The 25936-nt window shown below is 35.0% G+C and overlaps 2 protein-coding genes and 1 pseudogene across 5 annotated transcripts in view; 1 reads left to right on the top strand and 2 right to left on the bottom strand.

Moving 5' to 3' along the window:
* HOMER1 (homer scaffold protein 1) overlaps positions 1–25936 on the bottom strand; it is a 154762-nt gene that overhangs the window by 9103 nt on the left and 119723 nt on the right. For all 3 annotated transcript variants that reach the window (XM_079143585.1, XM_079143586.1, XM_079143584.1), the window contains 3 exons: positions 14158–14314; positions 7406–7516; positions 6710–6790 (listed from right to left, as the gene is read on the bottom strand). In XM_079143585.1, the coding sequence (XP_078999711.1) occupies positions 6710–6790; positions 7406–7516; positions 14158–14314 (349 nt within the window). The remainder of the gene's footprint in view (positions 1–6709; positions 6791–7405; positions 7517–14157; positions 14315–25936) is intronic.
* On the bottom strand, positions 11923–13210 carry LOC306664798 (protein DEK-like). The gene is given in 2 exon segments (XM_079145894.1): positions 11923–13000; positions 13003–13210. Coding segments are annotated over 2 exon segments (1116 nt in total). The 5' UTR covers positions 13094–13210; the 3' UTR covers positions 11923–11975.
* LOC306663192 (RNA-binding protein 39-like) lies at positions 23117–25045 on the top strand (annotated as a pseudogene). Its single transcript has one exon. The product of its transcript is annotated as an RNA-binding protein 39-like (transcript).

The following is a 25936-nucleotide window of genomic DNA, read 5'->3' as shown; positions in this document are numbered from 1 at the left end:
ATATCAAAGACTAAAACATATTAAAAAATGTTAAGTATTAAAACAAGCAGAAATAATCAACTAAAATACAGGAGGGGATAAAAAGAGAGGGGGAGCAGAATAAATTCATTATGGTTTAAACAGACCAGTATCCATAGAAGAAAGAGAATAATTAAGGAATGATCTCACAAAAATTCATGGTTTCAAGGTAAAGTGCTACTAAATCTTCAAAGACCAAATTATTCTATAATATGACAAATTCTTCCAGGGTATAGAATGAAAATCCTCCAAATCATATTATGAATATGATACCTAAATCTTATAAACATTGCTGTACCCACTCAGAAAATAAACTTTGTAGACAAATATCACATATGAACATCATGCAAAATCATAAGCAATAAGGAACAAGATTTAATGTCACAGTAAGAAAACAATATACCATAGTTTAGTGAGATTTATTCCAGAAATGCAAAAATAATTCAATATTAGGAACTCCAATAATACAATTTAGGAAGAAAAAAAGAATCTTGGAAGATTATGATTACCTTCATAGATACAAAGAGACATCAGCAAAATTCAACACTCATTCTTGGTAAAAACACTCAAGAAAATAAGAATGATGGACATTCTCATAACATGATAAAATACATATACTTTAGTGTTAAAACCAGCATTTCATTTAGTGGAAAAATACTAGAGCTGTTTCCACTAAGATCAGTATGTCTGTTAACCCCACTACTGTTTAACATTGTACTGGTATTTTTAAATAATACAAACTTGACAAGAAAATATCAAAACAGGCATGAGAATTAGAGGAAAAAAATTACCTCTATTTTCAGATAATAAGTTAGTATTCATAGAAAATCTTAAATAATTACTGGAAAAAATGACAAAACTAATCTCTAACAATGAAACAATTCAGCAAGGTAGCAGGATATAAAATTAGTACAAAGAATCCAACAGTTTTCATGTATACAAACAATATCCAATTAAAGTTTAGAGAAAATTCCATTTGCAAAAGCAAAAAAAGAGAAACACAAATAACTAGAAATATGTAAAACCTACATGAGGAAAACCCCCAAACACATCTGTAAAACATAAAAGTAGGTATGAACAAATGGAAAGATGATACCCTTTGTTCTTGGATAGGATGAAAACTTTATGAAGGTATCAGTTCTCTTAAAAGTTATATTCTTTTTCAGTTGACACTAAAAAGGTACTGCCACAAATAATAGTGTTCATATGGTAAAATATGCAAAAATAATTTAAAAACCAATAAAAAAGAAAAGCTTTGAGGAAAGATTAGTCTGATTAGATATTAGAACAGACTGTGAAACCTCAATAGCTAAAGCACTATGGTATTGGTGCTTGAACAGATAAAGTGACCAAAGGAATTGAATAGGAAGTCCAGAAATAGAGTAAAATACATAGGAAGCTGAATATTTCAAATCACTGGGGAAAAAAAACCATGAAATTTTAAACAAATAGCAATGAGATTACTGCACAGACATTTGGAAAAAAAATAGATATCTTATACTAAAGAGAATATTCAGAGACCTAAATGTAAAAAATGAAATCATATAAGTACTATAGGGAAATACGGATGGATTCCTAAATAACATGAATGTAAAAAAGAGCTTTTTAACTTTTTCACAAGCCAGAAACAATACAAGAAAAGAATAAAAATTTGCATAAAACAACATCTTATGCAGAATCAAAAGATAATGGCACACTGAGAGAAAAAAAATGTTATTGCATCAGTTGTATATATATTTAAAAAACTTGAAATTTTTGGAGAAAATGGCTAATAACCCTACAGAGAAAGGTACAAAAGACATGACTAGACAATTTACACACATACAAACAGACCCAGAAATTTCATTTAAGTTTATGAAAGATGTTCAACCTCACTCATAATAAGGGGAACAAATTAAAGCTATCATTTCTCACCTATCACACACTGCCAAAATTTAAAAGGATGACAATACATTTTTGCTGCTGAGGCTGTGGAAAAACAGGCACTCACAATGCTGAACAGGAGTAGGAATTGATACAACCCATTCTGGTGGAGAATCTGGTTTATTTAATAAAGCCACATATGTGTTTACATTCTCACTTAGAAATCTTGCTTCTAAGGATTTACTCAAAAGATATACAATAACAAAGTATTTATGCACGAAGTTATTCATTTTAATATTATTGCAGAATGCTAAATTTCTGGTAAATTTTCACATAATTGTGTTCAATAAATAATCATGTATACATAAATGAAGCACAATTCAGCTATAAAAGAATGAACAAGATCCCTATGAATTTGTGATTTTCAGGATATAGTTTTGGCAAAAAAAGGGTGAAGTACAGAAGAGTAATCTGGTTATCTGTATAACCAAAAAGAGGGAAATATAAACCTCACACATATATCTGTTTGCTTGTGTAAGAAAAAAACAGAGAAGAGACAAACCAGGAACTAAGGACATTGGTTACCTACAGTGGGTAGATGGCAATGGGGAGAGAAGAACAGGAGTGAAACCAGGGAACAGGATTGGAGGGGATGAAGATATCTGAAGACATCATTTTGAATGCTTCTAAAACTCTGGAATCATATTAATGTTTCATATATTCAGTAAATACAAATATACTTCAAGAAAGATGGAACATAATAATACAAATGAATTTAACTATTACAAATGAATAACTCAACCAACTGAAGAGAGGGAATGGAAAACTAACTCAACTAACTTTTCAGTTCAGGCTAAAGACAATTAACACTGATCTCTAATTAGTAGATTTTGTTTTGTTTTTACACTGGTGTTAAATAGCAATTCAGAAACTATTCTGTTTTCTAGGATTGAACAAGTTTCATAGATAGTATTGTATATAGTGGAAGTCAGAGAAAGGAGTTATAAATATGGAAATGGTGAAAGCTAAAACGAACTGCATAGTATTCAATTACAATGGGAGGTTATAAAAACAATTTCATTTTTTTTTTTAAAGTACATACATAGCTATTGAAATAGACATAATGTAGTATGTATGTAATTCTAGTTGTTTACTAACAGGGCCTAGAATAATGAAACCTAAGCAAGCACACTTAGTGCCCAGATCTTGGTTTCTAAATATTAATCTTTGCTAAAGGAATTAGGAGAGCTCCCTGGAGAAATGGATTCCAGGGCTTTGGACAGGAAAATTGGAGTCATCTTATATTGCAGTCTGTGCTGCAACATGAAGTTTTTTAAAGAATAATACAGGCATATCAAAAGGATACAGATTCTAGATTGAAGGGGACCCCATTGGTCAAATCTGGGCTCATTTGAACACCAAAATAATGAACATGACAAACAAATGCAACATGTGATCCCAGAATGAATTCTGACCAGAATTTTTAAAAATTTAAAACATTTTTAATATTTGTTATGGAGATTATTAGGACAACTATGGGAATTTGATTAATGTCTGTAGATAAATTTTATTTTATTTTGATGGTTATCTATAAGAATGTCTTTATTCTTAGAAAATACTGAACTATTTAGAGTTAAGAGTGTGCTCAGTCTGGGCACAGTGGCACATGCCTGTAATCCCAGTGACTCAGAAGGTTGAGGCAGGAGGATTCCAACTTCAGGGCTAGCCCCAGCAACTTTGCAAGGCCTTAAGCAACTTAGTGAGACTCTGTCTCAAAATAAAAAATAAAAAGAACTGGGGATGTGGCTCAATGGTAAAGCGCCCCTGGGTTAACTCTCTAGTACCACCCCACCCCCCCAAAAAAAAGTGTGTTCATCTTATTCTCAGAAAGAAATCATACATACATATATGGCGGAGAGTAAGGGAAGGAGATAAAGAGAGATCCAGAATGATAAAACAAGTATGACAAAAAATAATTAACATTTGGGGAATTAAAAGAAAAAGGTATACAAGTAAACTGCATTGTTCTTGCAATTTTTCTGTAAGTCTAAAATTATTTCAAAATAAAAATTTAAAAATAAAGAAGTAAACAAAGTCATTTCAGATAATGATAAGAACTAGTATACTAAGTGTACAACATGGTGATATTATCAAGAAACTAAAACTGCAGAATAGTGCTTAAATTGGCAACTCAGAGAAATTACCATCTGAACCAAGATCTAAATTACAAGTAGAAGTTTTGCATTTGAAGATCTGGGGCTTAGAATTCCAGACAAGAACACTCCACATGCTCTAAGACGAAAATGTACTTGGGTGCCCAAAAGATACAGAAAGATGATAAGTGATCATAAACATACAGAAAATTGTTTACTCTTCCTCATAATGAAAAATTAATAATAATAAAAAAGTTAGCTTTGGCTGGAAGCATAATAGCTCAATGGCAGAGTTCTTGACTAGCATGCACTATGTACAAGATCACTGGTTCAGTTCCCAGCATTACAACCCACCCCCCACCACACACACAAAGGTTGTCCTTTTCTATGAGATAGTAAAGATGAGGGGAGACCATAACCAGTGGGTGTCTTGTTTTCCAGATGTACATTTACTTACTATCCATATTCATACTTCCCAATCCAATTCCATAATTCCTCTAACATCTAAGGAGTTTCTCTAACACCTAAGAAATTTCATGGTCCCAATTTTCTAGACTGATCTTATGAATAGACTAGAACTTTGGAGAGACAGATGTTTACATGGGAGGTGACCAGGCTACAGAGGAAGCATTTTCTTCTAACTTGAAAAAATAAAGGTTATTCCTATGACTTGGTATTTTAGACTTTTATCTTCTAAATTTCTGAAAATTTCCCTGTCTTATTCTAGGTAGTTTGTGTTTGGTAATAATTATTGATATTTAGTGTTTAAGAATAGGTAAGAACTGATACTCGTTTCAAGTGCCAGCTGTAAAATTCAATTACTGCTCAATCAATGATGAAACACATTTAGAACAATTAACATAAAAGGTTGATATGAAGGGCTGGAGTTGTGGCTCAGTGGTAGAGCGCTTGTCTAGCATGTGTGAGGTACTGGGTTTGATTCTCAGCACCACATAAAAATCAATGAATAAAATAAAGGTCTATCAACATCTAAAAAAATTTTTAAAAGAAAAGAAAATACAAACAAATCATCTCTTGGGTTTTCTTCATAAGTGGAACAATGTAAGTGTGACTAAAGTTAACACTGACAAATGTTAAAAAGAATCATTAGGGATGGCTTGGGCACTTGTTGCTTAATGTGTGGTTAAGTATAGAAAGAACAGAGATTTTGGAATAAAAACAATCTATGCTTTGTTACTCTGTAGTAATGAGTATAGTAAGAGTAACTTCATCAAACTTACTGACACCTTTGAACTGCTGTCTTCTCTTTGGAAATGGGGAAACACTCCTGCTAATGTGAGAATTAAAGGAAATGTGTGTAACTGCTCAGTATACGATTCAGTCATAACAAGTCCTTAAAACCCCAAACAAACAAAAGAAAAGGGCAGACCTAATTACAAACCCCTTTCTTCCAGCCCTGATTACATGCTTTATATTGGAATTCTCTATCAGGTTTTCTTGACCTTAGCACTGCTATTCTGGACCAGATAATCTTATATTTAGCAGTAACCCTAGCTTTGCCTAACAGAGGTCAATAGTCGCCCCTTAGTTGTGAAAATAAAAAAATGTCTCCACACATGGCTAAATGTCCCCTCGGATGCAAAAGTGCCCCAATTAAGAACCACTACTCTATACAGACAATTAAAATATAGAAAAAGATTAATAGGGCGAGCCAAAACAAGTAATCTCATTTTCTCACGCTGCTGAAAGCCAGCGTTAGGAACGGCAGAGGGAAATATTTTATTTCATATAACAAATCTGTTGGGTGAGTTTGGTGGTAAAGGACACAGGAATTAGAATTTGACTACTACTGCCATTTATATATAGGTTGGATGAGTTAACCTCTCTAAGTCCCAGTTTCTTCATCTGGTTTTAATGGTTACATGGATTAAACTTATAAGTAAAGTGCTTGACATAGTGTCTGTTACCTAGCAAGATTCACTAAGTGCTGTCCATTCTTATTAAAATGTGGTCCTCCCCTTCCAGCCCTGGGTTTTCAAGTCCCACTTATCACACCTTATTTGAAATTCCTAATTCTGTAAGTACACTTATTTCTACTCTAAAGTGATTCTAACCTTTCTTTGAGGCAGCTTACCAATGAGGTATAAGAAAAGTACCTGAGCTGGCAAAAGGAGACTTTAAAATTTAGAAGACTATAAAATTTTCCCTTACTGTGTCTGACTACCAGAGATACACAATGTATACATGTAAATATGAAACCGGAAACATATTATGTATGCAGAAAATTTTAAATGAAATTGTGGACTGAAGAGGAAAAAGAACACTAACGTATTCCATTAGGGCACAATTATTGTTGTTATTCACATATTATTAGTTCAGTGTAAACAGAATAAGCAGAGTTTTCAAAATGAATGAAATCCATCTGAGAATTTTTTTTTTAAATTCATGGTAATCTTCAATATTAAAAGTAGAAATTTCCAACAACAATTTACTAAGAACATATAAATGGTCACTGTTGGTTATAAACTACCTAGATAATGTAATCAAGAAATTTTTGAAAAATCAAAGATTAGGCATGAATCAGAAGTCCTGGAAAAGAAAAATGACTGAAATCTACAAAATGAAGTCTTGAGATAAAATTCATTACTATGTCAAAGAACGGCTGCTGATGCCCTCTTTGTGGAAAAAAAATTAAAAATTTTATTATAGCTCACCTGTAGTTTCTGAGTCAAAGAGTCCCTCTGTTCTTGTAGTTCTCTGGCATTATCAATTTCTTGTTTTAATCTTTCTATTTCCTAGAAAAGGCAGAATAATGTCTTTAACAACATTTAAACTATCAAGGAAAGGAAGATCCTTATTTTTCCCTGAAATTATCATCCTGGTTCTTAGAAAACAATAAATTAAAAAGCATTCCTTTATACTTTTTTAGAGGGAGAATTCATCTTTATATATATGTTGTCTAGAATAGTATGATCTTAAGCAACAAGTCTGACTTGATAGCTTTGGTACACTAATGCTTAGAAATAACAATCTGGCATTTTAAGGTTGCTTTAAACTTTGAATTCTTTCCTAGAAAATTAAAGCTTTTGACTGAAAATCAGAGAACACAATGGCTTGTAAAAATTTATTTAATCTCTACTAGTTTTCAGTTCATTGTATGAATGCAATGCTCATACAGAAGGCAACAGTCTCTCAGTCTGAACTATCACAGTTCAACACACTTTATATCAACACAAACAAGAATGGGGGGAAATGATCAAGATTCATTCATAATGTCAAGAAAAATTTCATCCTGAGGAAAAAGTCCACAATCTTACTTTAGTCCATAAAACATTTTAAAATTTGATACAGATTCTAATATTTAGAACACATGTTAGCTGGATTACTGTTGAGTGAAAGGTGGCAAATACCTCTTCCTTTACTTTCAATGTCTCTTCGAGTTCTTGTATTGTCTGGTTTAATTCTGTCTTATGGGTATGCACTGCATTTGCTTGGCTACTAACACATTCAAGCTCAGTCACCTAAAAGTAAATGAGAACACAGATTAAACTGACAATTTCAAATGATTTCTTGCTATAACACAGTAAACGTGAGAAAAGTAAATATAATGAATTTTGGATCAACACATGAAAATTAATTTTGAGAACTATTAAGATACTCAGCATTAATACATATTCTTTAAAGACAAATTTAGGATAAGGAAAAAAACAAAGGGAACAATTATTTATGTGATTGGTTATATACAGGTTAGATAAACTTAAATTAGGTGATTTCTGACAGTAGAAAATCCCTATAATGAAAGTCTTCTTTAAAAATTTCTTCTCAAAGAACAAAATTAAGGAATTTGTTGGTAAATGGGTGGAACCAGACTCTCGTGCTAATGAAATAAGCCAATCCCAAAAACTAAAGGCTGAATGTTCTCTTTGATATGCAGATGATGACTCACAATGGGAGCGGGAGGTTCACTGGATTGGACAAATTTATTATGAAAACATTCAAGATCAGTTATGGCCATCTGCCCTCCATCTGCAGCCTTCAAATAAAATATAGGTTCTGAAAACTGGCCTTGCAGAAGTGAGAATTTTTTTTCAAATACATTTCTAAAAAGAGAATCTAAAAGAAAAGATATGCTTAAGATACAACTTAAGTCACTCAATACTGAAATGACTTCATGTCAATAATGTCTATTATGGGAAAGATCAGTTCTTTAGTCAATAAGAATTTACTGACAGCCCAAAAAGCAATATGATTTTTTTTTTTTTTTTTTTTTTTGGTGCTTACAAGGCAAACACCCTACTGACTGAGCTATCTCCCCAGCCCCAGCAATATGATTTTTAATGAGTCTTGATATTTTTTAAGAAAAGGGCAGTGTTCTTAAGAGTTATGCCATCTAAAACAGTCATATAAACAAAAATTAATGGTAAATGTAACTACATGCACATGCACACACACATACAAGTGCATGTGTGTACACATTTCCTATTACAGTTCCTTATACACATCAGATTCTCATACACTTTTGTTGACTACGATACAATAAATTATTAAGGAAACAGAGTAAATATCTCTCTCCCTTGAATTTCCAAACAGCTAATTACCCTCTACATTTTGTTACTCTACCTCTCAGATCACTTTCTTCCTTTCTATTCATGTATGATACAATTACAGAAACATCACCTAAGGCCTCAACCAAAGCATTGGCTCAATGGACTGAATTATAATCTTTGCCTATCTTTACCTATTCTGCAAACGTTAACAGATTCATCTTTCATTACATGACTACCCCATTCGAAGCCTTTCATCTCTTTTTTATAGTATCAAATCTAAACTTCTAAACTGGTCCCAACCTATGTAACCATCTACTTTGGTCAAGTATATACTCCCAACTAAAAACAGGCAAGTTGGCTTGTCCTGACAATAAACCATGTTCATACCCATCTTGATGACTTAACTAGAATGTCCTCTTACCTCTGAAAAACACTGACTTTTTTTTTTTTTCTTTTGGTACTAGGTGTTGAACTTAGGGGCACTTAACCACTGAGCCACATCCCCAGCCCTTTTTTCTATTTTATTTAGAGATGGGTCTCACTGAGTTGTGAGGCTGGCTTTGTACTCTTGATCCTCCTGCCTCAACCTCCCCAGCCGCTGGGATTACAGGCGGGAGCCACCACACCTGGCAACATCCTTCAGTCAATTCTCACCTCAACACATATTTCTCTAGAAGGTCAATTCTACCTGCCCAACCCCTCAAAGCTCTCCTGTTCTCTGGTTCACAAAAAGGATCATTTGTTCACAAATCACAGAAATTATTTCCTTACTGTTTAATATATATTAGGTTTCTTTGTCTGATTAGATAATAAATTTCTTAAGTGAAATTCTAGTTCTGATAACAGAATAGGTTTTTTTGGAACAACTTTCCCATAGATAACAATGGCAAACTGTGGGCAAACTGTAAAAATCAACTGTTTTGAAGGCTCCAATAAATATCCAAATTGGGCAAATGCCTGAAAGAAACCAGTAATTTTGGGCAAAATACACATCTTTTTGCCTGAAGGCACTTGACCATCTGGCTGTGTTCCTTGAATGAACTCAAGCAGAATACTGTAGTCTTATTTCCTTGAGAAAAATAAGCATTTGGGGATTCCTTAGAATGATCGAAACAGCTAGAAAGAGAGGAAATTTAATGATAGGAAGAACCCAAATAAGCACAAAGCCTTCCCACAAGTCTTTAGCTGACCCTACAATTGAACTTGCACAGGTGAGAATCCAAGGAGTTCAGGACAGTGGGAGAAGAGCTGGGAGGCTGAAAGAAATACACTGTGTTTATCATCTTAATCATTTTAAAGTGTATAGTTCAGCAGTATTTTAAATATATTCACACTGCTGCGAAACAGTAACTTTTACATCTTGCAAATCTAAAAGTATATACCCATTAAACATCTTCCCTGCCTTTCTCCAACCTCACTGTAAGTTAATGTTTATACACAGGAAAGGATGAGATCTACTCAGGTTTCTAACTCTCTCTCCTTGTCTCTATTCCATTTCTACTTATTTCCTTGTTATTTTAGTCCTGTTATACTCCTTTTTTGTGCTATTACTAAGCCTGTTCCCTGTGGTCAAGGGAGTTTGCATGCATCCTTTTAAAAAAGAGAAAATAGTGGCATTTGCTTCTTATTGGATATATGCATTTCTATGCTTTAAATACAAAAATTCTTCATGAGTAATTGTTTGAATCTCACATATTAATGGTATTGAGATTTCTTTTTTTCTTTTTTTTTTTTTTAAACACGACTGTTCAATTTTTATTGACAAGGTTTGTAAGAACAGATATTTAAAATCAAAGGCCAATTTTTAGGTCTCATTTACTTGCTTATTCCATTCACTTTTATTAAGTATACCTTTCCCTAATGTCTTGACTTATCAAGAGACAAACCTGTGAAAATACCTGTTAAATCATTTATACATTTCTATGATGCAAAGATTTTTAAACACTCAATTGGTACATCAAATATCTCATAGGCAGCATGTTTAAACTGATTAAGACCATTGATTTAAAAAAATGTAAGTCTTGTAATTCAGGAGTGGGCTGGATACGGTGATGAAAGCCTGTAATCCCAGCCATGCAGGAGGCTGAGGCAGGAGGATCACAAGTTTGAGGCCAGTCTGGGTAACTTAGTGACATCCTGTCTCCAAAAGGGCTGAGGATGTGACTCAGTGTTAGAGCACCCCTGGGTTTCATCCCAATTACAGGATCTTTTTTTTTTTTTTTTTTTTTTTTTTGGGGGGGAGAGTTGTCATGGATGGGACCAGGAATGGTCCCTATGTTGATCACCTGGAATCTTGATTGGCCAAAATTTAAAACCCACACGCCCTGATTCCACATTAATTTTTTTTAATGTTAAAAATATTGCTTTTGAGAAATTCTTTGTCAGAGATAACTTCTATTACCCACACATTATCTTCTGGCATTATACCTAGTAGTTTTATCATAATTATGAAGGTGGCCAGGTTTCCTGTAAATATCAGCATCTTATATGGTCAAAAGCAGTTAATAAAATCAGCTCATTTACTCTAAGCCAAATGTGCTTGTACTTACTCCCACCCTTTCCCAAAGTTCTTGAAGCTTTGATGTGTTGATTTTGGTCTGTCCTTAATATAAAATGCATCCACAGATACTTTTGCAGAATTAACACAAACTACAAACAGATGACACTTTGGAGGCAAAGCAGAACTAGACAGTTCCTTCAGTGTTCCCATCACTGAATTCTGACTTCCACTGCTGTCACACCGTCTCGCCAAACACTGACATTTCATAGTTTACGAGCGTAAAGATATCTACCTACGTTGAATTTAAAAACTGATCTGCACAAAAGAAATAAAAAAAACTTTATATACAACAAATTGGTTTTTTAAAAATACAAAAATAACATCTGTCATTTCTGTCATGCTGACAATTTGACATATATACACATGCAGGAGAAAAGTTCCAATTTAGTCACCTGGCCAGCTGTTGCTTGTTAAAGATAAGCACACTGCCTCTGAGTGTTCACACTGACAGAAGAGATGTGTATTCAAAATATAGTAAATACTGCAAGTCTCTGCATGTATAAATGCTGGCTATAATAGTTTTGTTCTACTTGATTAAAATATCTTAAGCAATCTAATATTAAGTGCACTAAAACCCACAATAGTTCAGGAATCTATAACCTTATATAAAGAAATCCAAAATGTACAAAATACAGCTATAAAAGCAAGGAACAATTACTGCCATGCAAGATTTTAACTAAAAACTGCATGGAAATGCAATTTAAAACGGCCAACTGATTTATGTAACACTCAAGATAAAAAGGTCAGCAGTAAGTCCTACCAACACAATGCTTAATAAGGATTTAGAAAAGGAAATACATTCTCTTTGCTGGTATAATGGTATAAATCAGATCTTCAAATCTATGGAAACGAGTCATCTGTCTCTCCTCTATCTCAAGAAATTAGCTCTTTTACAGTTGTTTTTATGAAGTCTTTTCTCTCAGTTAAATCATAAGCAGGGTAATTTTCATATACCTCTTTGCAAATCTGCTTCATTGTGACTTCCACCAGGTTAGCATTGGCCAATAATTTCTTTACTGTTTCTTTTAATTCTTCATCTGTAGGTGGTTTCTTCAATTTTTTAATTAAAGGCTCATCATCTGAACTATCCTCAGATTCACTTTCTTTTTTGGAACTGTTTTGATTCTTCTTGGTGGTACTACTGTCTGCCTTCTTAACATTTGCACTTTTTACAGACTTTTTATTTTTAGAAGTAGCTTTCTGTTTCACTTTTTCTTTTTTAGAGGTCTTTTTTGGTGGCTCCTCTTCACTTTCTTTATCTTCATCGTCTGAAGACTCCTCCTTGTTTTTCTTTTCATCTTCGTCACTACTAGATTCATCCGATAGAATTTCAGGACATTTGGTTCGCTTTGCCTTCCTTGCCATTCCAGAACTATTTCGTTCTTTTTTACTGCCTTTGCTAGAGGTTTTTTTAGATTTTGGCAATGGTTTGCCAGAAGGCTTTGGATGCATTAGGAAATTCAGGATCCTCTTCACTAGTTCACCATTTACACCTGATCTCTCCAAATCAAGAACCTCACAGATGCTCTTTAACATGGCATTTCTAAATTTTTTCAGCATTTCTTCCTTCTTTTTATATTGGATACTCCCTTTTTCAAATGGAAAGCCACTGAACTGCCCCACATTCTTCTTTAATGAGGACACAGTGCCTGGTCTGTTGTAAAGCAGTTTGTGTAGATTTCTAAGTTCATCAGTTTTTTTCTTGCTCAGAAAGAAATGTATCCTTTCAATTTCACAAAGTTTCTGCCCCTTTCCTTGTGCGATTATAAATGGTTCTCTCTGTAAGGAAGACACTTGCATTGTCAACCTCTCTACTTTTCTCTCTTCCCTCTTGCCTTCCACAATGAGACTCTTTTCTTTCTCCTCCTCGTCCTCCTCGTCGTCCTCCTCCTCGTCCTCTCCGTTCTGGAGCCGGGGATCTCGGGCTCCTTCTTGGACGCGGGCTGGGCGGGGGCTCCGTCTCCGTCCGCGGCGGAGGCCGAGGTGGACATGCTGGACCGCGGGAGGCGGCCACCGCGGGCCTGGCGCGCGGGAGCACGCGGCGGCTGCGGGCGGCGGCAGGGCCGACGCCGACGGGAGGCGCGCGGGCCGCTGTCTGGCGTGACGCTCGTGCCCGGTATTGAGATTTCTGATTTTCTTTTTCTGCCTCAAATCTCTAATATGACCAGTTTTTATGAAGAATTTCCTACCTGTATTTTTGAAATTGTTCTTTCTTAGAAAACAATAGTAAGAAAGCAATAAAAGCAGTTCATTGACTTATTGCAACTCAATGAGGAAAACTACATGTCACTTAAGTACCTCAATTTTCACAGGAACTGTACAAAATATGTTTTTTACTGTTGTTTTGGGGATAGGATCTTTTATGTTATCCCAGCTGGCCTTGAACTCCTGGGTAAGCTCCCTGCCTTAGCCTCTTGAGTAGCTTTAACTACAGTTACATACCACCATGCCCAACTAAAATATATATTTGACTTGGTGCAACTATATGCTGATTAAATGTCTTAATTAACCTTCACATTAATTACAGAGTATTATTCCTATTTTACTAAAAAGTACTGAGCTAATAGAGAAAAATAACTTACCAAAGTCACATAGCAAAACTGCAACTTGCAATCAGCTCATCTGACTTCAAAACTTGTATAACCTTCATTAAACTATGGAAAGTATTTTTGTTTTGTTTTTTTGGGGGTACCAGGGATTGAATCCAGGGATGCTTAACTACCAAGGCACGTCCCCAGCTCTTTTTCAGTATGTTTTATTAGAGACAGGGTCTCACTGAATTGCTTAGGACCTCGCTTCGTTCCTGAGACTGCATTTGAACTTGCCATCCTCCTGCCTTGCCAGCCACTTCGAGTCTCTGGGATTATAGGTGTGCACCACCATGCCCAGCGTAAAGTACTTTTTTAAACCAAACCTATAAAATACAACTCATAATGTTCTGACAACCAATGAATATCTACAGAATATGTCCCTATGCTGAATCTACATGCACATTTCCTCTGATCAAAGAAATCTGTTATTTCTAAATCCCTATGGATGGCAGCTCTGAACTTACTCGCTTGTGCAGACGTTCTGCTTCCTCTTGATATGCAGCAAGTTGCTGTTTCCACTGTTTCACATTGGCTGTGGACTCCAACAGGGCTGCAGTGAGTTTGGCGTTATTTCCTTTGAGGGTAGCCAGTTCAGCCTCCCAGTGTTTGCTGATCGCCGAACTAAAATAAAAGCAAAATTCTGTTACACTGAATTGTTTCTGAAGGGACAGTAGTACTAGTTCTATCATTTGACTTAGAGTTTAATAATGTTTTTCAAAGACAACCCTAAAGCAATAAAAAAACAAGTACTTCACTGACACATTTCTAGTGAAGAAAACCTGGCAAGTGAAGAAATATAAAAAATACCAATGTACTGGGCATAACATGGACTAGCTCTCCTTCATTATAGCAGACACAGGTATCTACCCCATTCTCCTTTGAGGTATAAACAGTATATCAAAACAAAAAAACAACTAAAAACAAAATCTAATCATGTTTCTTAAAAGCATCAAAGCCTTAAGTATAATTTCATTTCTTAATTAAACATGAGGATGCTTAAATGTCAGCAAAGTTTGGAGTATGTAATGTACTATTTCTTGTGAAATTGTTAAAGATTTGATTGATATCATCCTATTTGGAATTTTAAAATGTCAAAAATATTAAAAAATGTATTGCAATAAAATGAATTCATATGATAAACTAGACCTAGTATTGAGTCTAATGATAGAATTTCTGATATAATTCCATGGACACATATAGAAGACAAAAGCAATTCACAGCTGTGTGCAGAGGTATATGCCTGTAATTCCAGCCATTCAGCAGGCTGAGGCAGGAGGATCACAAATTTGAGTCTAGACTGAGCAACTTAGCAAGACCCTGTTGTAAAATTTTTTAAAAAAAGAAAAGGTCTGGGGATGTGACTCAGTGGTAGAGTGCCCTTGGATTCAAACCCCAGTATCACCAAGAGAAAAAAACCAAAACCAAAACCAAAAACAAATGATTTCCTTTTCTTTATTCAATAGTCTACTTAATAAGTTACGTAGAGTTAATTATCTCAACAAAGACCATTTTCTATTACAAAGACAATTCTATTAGTTGGGAAGACCCCTCTCTTGATAATTCCTTTCTTAACTTTCCAATGAAGAAAGAACTGCTTCATTGGACAGAAAAAGTTTGCTTCTTTTTCTCATTATTGAACAGTTCATTTCTGTTGGTGAAATTCGATTAACCTCATCCCATTAAAAAACTGTTGATGCTCAAAGCTTTCTTTAATTACTGTTTTTGTGTTTGATAAATCATTTTCATCATGGGTATAAGTTTTCATGGACTGATACAGTAATTTTAATATGTATTATACAAAATAAAGCAACTTCCATCATCAAGATTTCTAAAGCTTATCACCAGTTTTAAGAAATATCAGCATCACACTTTCACCCAGCAGAAAATTCAACTCAAAGTAGATCAAAGACTTAGAAATTAGACAAGAAATTCTGCATATATTAGAAGAAAATATAGGCACAATGATCTAACATATTGGCTCAGGAACTGACTTTCTTAACATAAGACTCCTAAAGCACAAGAAGTAAAATTAAAAATCAATAAATAGGGTCACATCAAATTAAAAACTTCCTCACAGTAAAGGAAACAAGAGTGTGAAGAAAGAACCTACAGAATGGGAAAATAACTTTGCCACCAGTTTCTCAGATAAGGCATTAAATCCAGGATATACAGAGTGTAAAAAATTTAACTCCAAAAAAACTAATTACCCAATCAATAAATGGGCAAAGGAACTAGACAGACACTTCTTAAAAAGAAAAAATACAAATGGTCAACAAATATTAGAGAAATACAAAATTAGAGAAATGCAAATTAAACTACACTGAGATTTCATCTCACTCCAGGCAGAATGGCAATTATCAAGAATAAAACTAATAGTATTCTTGTTATTTACTGAAGTTACAAAAAATGTTGGTGGATAAAAGGGTACACTCAGTTTGTTGGTGGGACTGCAAATTGATACTCCTACTCTGGAAAACAGTATGGAGATTCCTCAAAAAACTAGGAATGGAACCACCATATGACTTAGTTATCCTACTCTTTGGTATATACACAAAGGATTTAAAATCAGCATACTACAGTGATGCGGCCATATCAATGGTTACAGCAGCTCAATGTACAATAGCTAAGCTATGGAGTCAACCTAGCTGCCCCTCAACAGATGAATGGATAAAGAAAATGGCATATATACACAATAGAATATTATTACTCATTTACAAAGAAGAATCTATGGCTTTTGCTGTAAGTGGATGGACCTGAAGATCATCACGCTAAGTGAAATAAGTCAGTCCCTAAAAGACAAAGGTCAAATGTTTTCTCTGATATGCAGAAGCTAATCCAAAATAAGTGTGTGTGGGGTGGGAACAGAAGTAAGATCAGAGGAGCAGACGAAAGGGAATGAAAGTAAGGGAGGAAGGATGGGATAGGGAAAGTTGTAATGAATCCGACCCAACTTTCCTATGTACATGTATTTATATACCACAGTGAATCTCACCATCATGTACATCCACAGACACTAATTAAAAAAAAAACAAAGTAAATAGCAGAAAAATGAATAGAGCAGAAGAAAGCACTGGGGTTGGGAGGAAGGGAGGGGCAGGGGAAATACTGGGGACTGAAATAGAATAAAGTATATTTCATGCTTTTATGACCATTTTATAGTATATTCTATTGTCACATATAACCAAAAAGAGCCAATAAAAAAGATTAAAAATAAAATGGGGGACATTCACCCAATCCATCTACCTTCACAATTGTGATGAGAAATAAAAGTACATAAACAGCTCTTACGGTGTAATTCTCAAGACTCTAGTAACAAAGGCTCTAATTAAAAAAAAATAAATTTCCTGTATCTAAAAAAAAAAAAGAAAAAAGAAATATCAACATCATAATCCTGATACTGATGCACAGTGAAGGATACAAAAGCATTTTCTGTGGTGTCCTGGAAAAGAATGCATAATTTCAGTCAAATAATATGAAAACATCAAATAAACCCATACTTAAGGATATTCTACAAAATAACTCATGTGGATCCTGGATAGGTTCCTAGACCAGAAAAAGGACATCAGTGAAGACTGAGGTTTACTTAGTAGTATTTCATCAATGGTAATTTCCTGAGTTTGGCTATTACATTATGATCATGTAAAATGTTAACATTAAGGAAAGCTAAATGAAGGGTATATGAGGACTCTGCAGTTTTTGTTACTTTTTAAAGTCTAAAGTTAGTTCAAAATATTTTTAAAGTTTACAATGTGAGACAATCTCCTCAAAACATGAACAGAATAAAACAATAAACTTAGCTGTTAATGTAACAACCTATTTCTGTTCTTAAAAAGAAACACTTCCAATTATTCCTCTGTGGAATGATTTAGCATGTATCTATTCATTTGCTCTACATGAATTACAGATTTTTTTTCTAAAAAACCCCCTGCCAGTTTTTTCCTTAAGATATGTGAAAAAAAAGAAGAAAAAAAAAAAAGAAAACACTTAAATGGACTCTTCAATCTGATAATTGAAACCTTATTGAACTAATTTAAACACCTGCTACATGCAAATATCAAACTTCTTTTAAAATTAAAATGAAAAAATTATGACTTATTTATGAAATCCATTTGTCAAAATAACATAATTATAAGAAGTAAGATGGATCACCACATCTATAGCAGGAGAAAGAACAAAATTGAGGGTTTTTTAATATTTTACTTCTCTAGGTTTTATTTTATGGTCTACAGTAGCAAAATTCACTAAGTATTTAAGAAAGCCTAGTAAAAATTATTTCAATAATTATCTGTGTGACCTTGGATTCATCTCTCAATCACTTTGATTCTCAGTTTTTCACGTCAAAGAAATTAGTCAAAATCTGCATTTTCCCAAATTTTAGCTACTAGCCACATACGGCCATTTAAATTTAAATTGCTCAAAATTAAATGAAGTTAAAATTCAGCTTCTCAGTTTCATTAGGCACATTTCATGTACTCAGTAGCCACACATAATTACTGGCAAGATAATGGACAACAAAGATATAGAACACTGACAGAAAGTTCTACTGGTCAGTGTTATCATAGAAAGTCTCTACTTTAAAAAAATATATATGTATTTAGATGTTGACAGACCTTTATTTTATTCATTTATTTACAAACGGTGCTAAGAATTGAACCCAGTGCCTCACACATGCTAGGCAAGCACTCTATCACTGAGCAAACCCCAGCCCCAGGAAATCTCTACATTTTTGCCTAATTTTATTATTCTGTGTTATGGACTGATTTGTGTCCTCTCCAAAATTTATATGTCCTAACCTCCAGGACCTCTACATATGACTTTTTTGGAGACAGGGTCTTTAAAATGGTTAATCAGTGTTAAAGGAGGTCATTAGAGTAGGCTTAATCCAGTATGATTTATAAGAGAAGATTAGCCAGGCACAGTGATGCATGCCTGTAATCCCAGCGGCCCGGGAAGCTGAGGCAGGATAATTTGGAGTTCAAGGTCAGTCTCAGTTATTTAGTGAGGCTCCCAGCAAATCTGCGGGACCCTATCTCTAAATAAAATACAAAAAAAGGACAGGGATGTGGCTCAGCAGTTGAGTGCCCCTGTGTTCAATTCCTGGTATCCAAAAAAAAAAGAGAGAGAGAGAAGAGATTAGGACACAGATACATATAATGAAAGATTAGTCTTTGAATCAAGGAAAGAGGTTGCAGAATAAATAATCTCATTAACCTAGATCTCTGAACTTCCAGTCTTCAGAACAGTGAAAAATAAATTTCTTTTGTTTAGGCCGTCTGTGGTATCTATTTAGGATGACCCAAGCAAACTAATACATATGATATTTTTAAAATCACACCATATATCCCATCAATTTAGTCCCTCTTCTTGGAGTAAAGTAAATGGATTACATTTCCTGTTCTAGGAAAGTTGGCTCTTCTGTAAGTTTCTTCTTCCCAGATTCTCCTTCTCCTTACTATGACTTTTTACCTAAACTTTTCTACATTCAGAACACATAGTGGTCCTGCATTTAGAGGTATCCAACCTCTGGGAAAAGGGCAAGAAATTCCTAAGCACATCCCTCAAATATACAAGACTGAATTTATCTGCTACTGGGAGGGGTGCAATCCTTCGACACAGACAAGGCTTCCTCAGGATGAATGGTGGATAAAGGTATTGAGAACCTCACCTTTTCCTCTACCTCAAGCTGAGAGCATCTCTCTCCCTGCCACCCCCCTCTCTCTCTCTTACTGAGGACTGAACCCAGGGGTGCTTTACCACTGCACTACATCCCCAACCCTTCTTACTTTTAGATTTCTTGCTAAGTTGCTGAGGGTATTGTTAAAACTGCTGAGGCCAGCCAGTCTTGAAACTTGCAATTCTCTTGCCTCAGCCTCCAGAGTTGCTGGGATTAGGGCCTGTGCCACTATGACCAGCTCTGACAACAGCTTTCCTTTGTGGAAAGGTTAAGAGAAAGTGTAAAACACAGACCTCCTCTGAGGTACAAGCATATAAGAAAGACCAAAGCTGAACAGGGAGCATCAACAATGAGGAAAAAGCCTTCCACAATTCAATTCTAACCACAGGCAAAAAGTAATGCTAGAGGTGTTTAAATGCTATGGATACTCATAACCATAGCAAAACCAAAATCCAAAACAAGTTCAGCCCTGAGTAGAATGACTTAACCCCCATACTAACACCCTAGGAGAAGAAAAGTCATCCTCCTTTGTAGGAGGAAATATAGTTGGCCTTCTAAATGCAGAGATCCACTCAACCAACAATGGATTGAATATATTGGGGATAAAAAGATATCTGTACTAAACAGACTTTTTTGTCATTAATTCCCAAATAACAATTACTTACATAGCACATATATTGCATGAGATGTTATAAAGTCATCTAGAAATGATTTAAAGTACACTGGAGGATGTATATAGATTATATGCAAATACTATGCAATTTTATATAAGGGACTTGAGCATCCATAGATTTTTGTATCCACAGGGGGTCCTAGCACCAATCCTCTGTGGATACTGTGGGTCTACTATACTACACACCATTACTAACCTACAAACACTATTTGGCATTCAATAAAAACATTACAATATATACCAAAAAGCAAGAAAAACAAACTCTCACTGCCAAGAGACATAGGAATCAAGAGAATCACACTCAGATGTTGGACAGATCAAATAAAGAAGCAAAATAGCCAGGTTAGAGGCTTTTTTGAAAAAGGAGGACATCACACTTGATCAGATTATGAATTTCAGCAGAACAATGGAAACTATAAGAGTCAAATGAAAATGTTAGGAATAAAGAATATGGTAACAGAGATGAACAATCCTTTGATAGTGTCAGTGAATTTGTTATAGCTGCATGAAATGTCAATAAATTTGAAAATAGAACAACAAAAGTTAACCAAACTAAAACAAAGAGAAAATAAGAGGATAAAAGAACAAAGGAATAAAAAAGAATCCAAAACCTGGGGGCCAATATCAAACTACCTAACAAATGTGTAATTGGAATACTAGAAGGAGAATAAAAGAGGGAGCAGAAATATTATAAGACATAAAGGCAGAAAATAATCAAAGACATCAAAACATAGATTCAAAAGCACACACAAAAAACATAAACAGGTGAACAAAAATAAAAGTTATTGTAGGCTTCTCATCACAAATTAGGCAATCCAGAAGACCATGGAGTGACCGTGCTGAAAGAAAACACTTCTCAAACCAGAAGTCTACACACAGGGAAAATATCATTCGATGAAGGCAAAATACAATTTTTGAGACAAACAAGAGGTCAGAGAATTAATTACCAGTATAAACACAATATCTGATAAAGTTCTTTAAGTGAAAGAATATACCAGAGAAAAACATGGATCTATACACAGAAATTAAAGTATCTGAAAAATCAAATCTCAATCCATATCGTATCCTATACAAAAATTAAATAAAATTACAAAAATTCTATAAAATTTCTAGTAGAAATGTTTGTGAACTTGAGTTAAGCAAAGATTTTTCAGGTACAATGATAAACGCATGGCCCATTAAAAATTTTGATAAAAGGGAGTTCATAAATTAAAAACTTATCTTTGAAAGACACTATTAAAAATGAAAGAACATGGGAATGGTGGCACATACTGTAATTCCAGCAACCTGCAAGGCTGAGGCAGGAGGATTCCAAGTTTGAGGCCAGCATCAGCAATATAGTGAGACCCTGTCTCAAAGTTAAAAAAAAAAAAAAAAGATTGGGGATATAGATCAGTGGTAAAACACCTCTGGGTGGAAACCCCACTAAGGTGGGGTGGTGGGGAGATATGCTGGAATGTAAAGATAATTCAACATATAAATCAATGCAATCACATTAAAAGAATGGAAGGAGAAAGAAACCACATTATCAGTTCAAAAAGTACTTGACAAAAATCCAACATACTCTCATGGTAAAAACATTCAATGTACTAGGCATAGAAGGAAACTATTGAAACAAACAAACAAACAAAATATATGAAAAGTCCACGGCTAACATCAGATTCGACAACAAAGGCTTTTCCTCTAATGTCAAGAAGGAAGTCACTGGACGTTCTAGCCAAATCAATTTGTCAAAGGAAAAAAAAAAGGAAAAGAAATTAAAGACATCCAAATTGGAAAGGAAGAAGGAAAATAAACTGTATTTGTAGACATGATCTTATACACAGAAAACCCTGAAGGATGTACAAAACAACAAACAACAAAAAGTTAGAATAAATGAGTTCAGCAAAAATATAGGAAAAAAAATTAACACAAAAATCAGTTGAATTTCTATATACTAACAATGAACAAAATCAGTTGAATTTCTATATCCTAACAATGAATAATCCAAAATGGAAGTTAAAAAAACAATTTCCTTTATAGTAGCATCAAACATAATAAAATGCTTAGAAATAAACTTAACCAGGGAAGTTAAAGACTTCTGCAATGAAAAATACAAAATGTTATTGATAGAAATTAAAGAAGATACAACATATGGAAAGACATATCAAGTATATGGACTGGAAAACTAAATAGTGCTAAGATGTCAATACTGCTCCAAACAATCTGCAGATTCAATGCCATCTCTATCAAATCACAATTTTTTTTTCAGTAATAAAAATACCTATCCTGAAATTCATGCATCTGAAGAAACCCCAAATAGCCAAAATAATCTTAAAAAGGAATAAACTTTAGAGATCTCACAACTTCTGGTTTCAAAACTTATTACACAAGCACAAGGCCCTGGGTTCAATCCCCAGTACTGCAAAAAGAAAAAAAAAAAAAAAAAAACCTTATTACAAAGCTACAATTATTAAAATAGTGTATTACTGGCATAAAGACAGACATATAGATCAATGGAAATAAATGCTCACACAAGATCAACTGATTTTGAACAAGGGTGTCAAGACTACACAGTGGGGAAAGGATAGTCCTTTCATTAAATACTGTTGGGAAAACTGGATACCCAAATGCAAAAAAATGAAGTTGGGTATTTACACCATAAATAAAATTATGTCAAAACAGATCATAGACCTAAATATAAATTCTGAAACTATAAGCCTCTAAAGAAATCAAGGGAACACATCATAACATTAATTTATGATTTCTTGGAAATGACACAGAAAGCACAGGAAACAATAGAAAAAATAGACATACTGAATATGCAAGAAATTAAAAACTAATTAAACTATATTGAAGGACACAATTAGCAGAGTAAAAGGTAATTCAGAGAAAGGGAAGAAAACATTTGCAAATCATATATCTAAAAAGGAGTCAAAGGTGTGTATGTGTGTTAGTGAATGTGAGTACGGGGAAGCATCGGCCGCCATTTCAGGGAGCTTGCAGACGCTGTCGCAGGGGTGAATCCTGCGCTGCCGAAGCCGGGCTCTTCTAATCCCATTGTTTCTTTCAGATTCGCTCGGGCCTAGTCGCCCTCGGAGCCCGATATACGGGGCTGGGCGGTACCGCGGCCTGGGCCTAGGGGCTTAACAGTAGCAACAGTGGCAGCGGCGGCGGCGGCAGCAGCAGCAGCAGTAGCAGCGCAGCGGACTCGGGACAAGTACTACAGGCGCCCCAAAGCCCGCGTAGACGTTTAGAGAAAATGGCAGACGATATTGATATTGAAGCAATGCTTGAGGCTCCTTACAAGAAGACTTGCCTAACGATATCTCACCTCTACTCCCATGAATTCACCTTTGATTCCAGTGTGAACTGTCAATCATAAGGATGAGAACAAGTTGAGCAGTGCTAACGGCCATGAAGAACGTAGCAAAAAGAGGAAAAAAAGCAAGAGCAGAAGTCGCAATCATGAACGAAAACGAAGCAAAAGTAAGGAACGAAAGCGAAGTAGAGATAGAGAAAGGAAAAAGAGCAAAAGTCGGGAACGGAAGCGAAGTAGAAGCAAAGAAAGGAGATGAAGCCGCTCAAGAAGTCGAGATCGAAGATTCCGAGGACGCTACAGAAGTCCCTACTCCGGACCAAAATTTAACAGTGCCATCCGAGGAAAGATTGGGTTGCCTCATAGCATCAAATTAAGCAGACGACGTTCCCGAAGCAAAATCCATTCAGAAAAGACAAGAGCCCTGTGAGGGAACCTATTGATAATCTAACTCCTGAAGAAAGAGATGCAAGAACAGTTTTCTGCATGCAGTTGGCAGCAAGAATTCGACAAAGAGATTTGGAAGAGTTTTTCTCCACAGTAGGAAAGGTTCGAGATGTGAGGATGATCTCTGAGTAGAAATTCAAGACGTTCCAAAGGAATTGCTTATGTGGAGTTTGTTGACGTTAGCTCAGTGCCTCTAGCAATAGGATTAACTGGCCAGCGAGTTTTAGGAGTGCCGATCATAGTACAGGCATCACAGGCAGAAAAAAATAGAGCTGCAGCAATGGCAAACAATTTACAAAAGGGAAGTGCAGGACCTATGAGACTTTATGTGGGCTCATTACACTTTAACATAACTGAAGATATGCTTCGGGGGATTTTTGAGCCTTTTGGAAGAATTGAAAGTATCCAGCTTATGATGGATAGTGAAACAGGTCGTTCTAAGGGTTATGGATTTATTACATTTTCTGACTCAGAATATGCCAAAAAGGCTTTGGAACAACTTAATGGATTTGAACTAGCAGGAAGGCCAATGAAAGTTGGTCATGTTACTGAACGTACTGATGCGTCCAGTGCTAGTTCATTTTTGGACAGTGACGAACTGGAAAGGACTGGAATTGACCTGGGAACTACTGGTCGTCTCCAATTAATGGCAAGACTTGCTGAGGGTACAGGTTTGCAGATTCCACCAGCAGCCCAGCAGGCTTTACAAATGAGTGGCTCTTTGGCATTTGGTGCTGTGGCAGATTTGCAAACACGACTTTCCCAACAGACTGAAGCTTCAGCTTTAGCTGCAGCTGCCTCTGTTCAACCACTTGCAACACAGTGTTTCCAACTTTCTAACATGTTTAACCCTCAAACAGAAGAAGAAGTTGGATGGGATACAGAGATTAAGGATGATGTGATTGAAGAATGTAATAAACATGGTGCAGTCATCCATATTTATGTTGACAAGAATTCCGCTCAGGGCAATGTGTATGTGAAGTGCCTGTCAATTGCTGCAGCTATTGCTGCCGTCAGTGCATTGCAAGGCAGGTGGTTTGCTGGTAAAATGATAACAGCAGCCTATGTACCTCTTCCAACTTACCACAACCTCTTCCCTGATTCTATGACAGCAACACAACTACTGGTTCCAAGTAGACGATGAAGAAAGATATAGTCCCTTATGTACATAGCTTTTCTTTTTTTTTTTTTTTTTCTTGAGAATTCATCTTGAGTTATCTTTTATTTAGATAAAAATAAAGAGGCAAGGGTCTACTGTCATTTGTATACAATTCCTGTTACCTTGAAAAAATAAAAATGTTAACAGGAAAAAATAAAAAAGAAAAAGGAGTCAATGTCCAGAATATATAAAGAACTCCTACAACTCAAAAATGACAAAAGAAACAATTTTAGAATGGGCAAAGGACTTAAATAGATATTATTTCAATGGTCAATAAATACTTGAAAAAAAATTAAAAATATTTTAATAAAAAATAAAGAAAAAAAAAGATGTTTGCTATCCCTAATCATTAGGAAAATTCAAATCAAAACCATAATAAGGTACCACGTCATACCCATCCAGAGGGCTACCACCAAAAAAAGAAAAAAAGAAAAAAAAGAAACAGAAATGAACTCTGCAAGGATGTGGAGAAACTGGAACTCTTGTGCACTACTGGTAGGAATGTAAAATGATGCAGGTGCTGTGGAAAAAATTACAGTAGTTTCTCAAATAATCAGAAATAGAACTATCCTAAGATCCAGCATTTCTACTCCTGGGTATATGACTAAAAGAAGTGAAAGCATTTTGGGTCTCAAAGAGATTTTTATATACCCATGATCATAGCAGCATTATTCCCAAGAGTCAAAAGGTAGAAGCAACACAAGTGTCAATTAGCAGATGGTTGATAAACACAATGTGGTATAGACACACATGTAATGGCATATTATTCAGTCTGGATAAGGAAGGAAATCATGACACATGCTACAACATGGATGAACCTCAAGGACATTAAGGTAAGTACACAGTCACAAGAAAACAAATGCTGCAGAAAAAGTCAACTTAAGTGAGGTACTTGGAGTAGTCAAATCCATAGAGTTATAAAATAGAAGTGAGGATGGGGAGTTCTTCTTAATGGATATTCTATTTCAGTTTTGCAAAATGAAAAAACTTCT

This window comes from Sciurus vulgaris (genome assembly GCF_902686455.1).
Source record: "Sciurus vulgaris genome assembly, chromosome: 6".
NCBI classification, from domain to species: Eukaryota; Metazoa; Chordata; class Mammalia; order Rodentia; family Sciuridae; genus Sciurus; species Sciurus vulgaris.
Note: the sequence above shows the minus strand (reverse complement) of the source record. Positions and strands in the feature narration are given on the sequence as shown.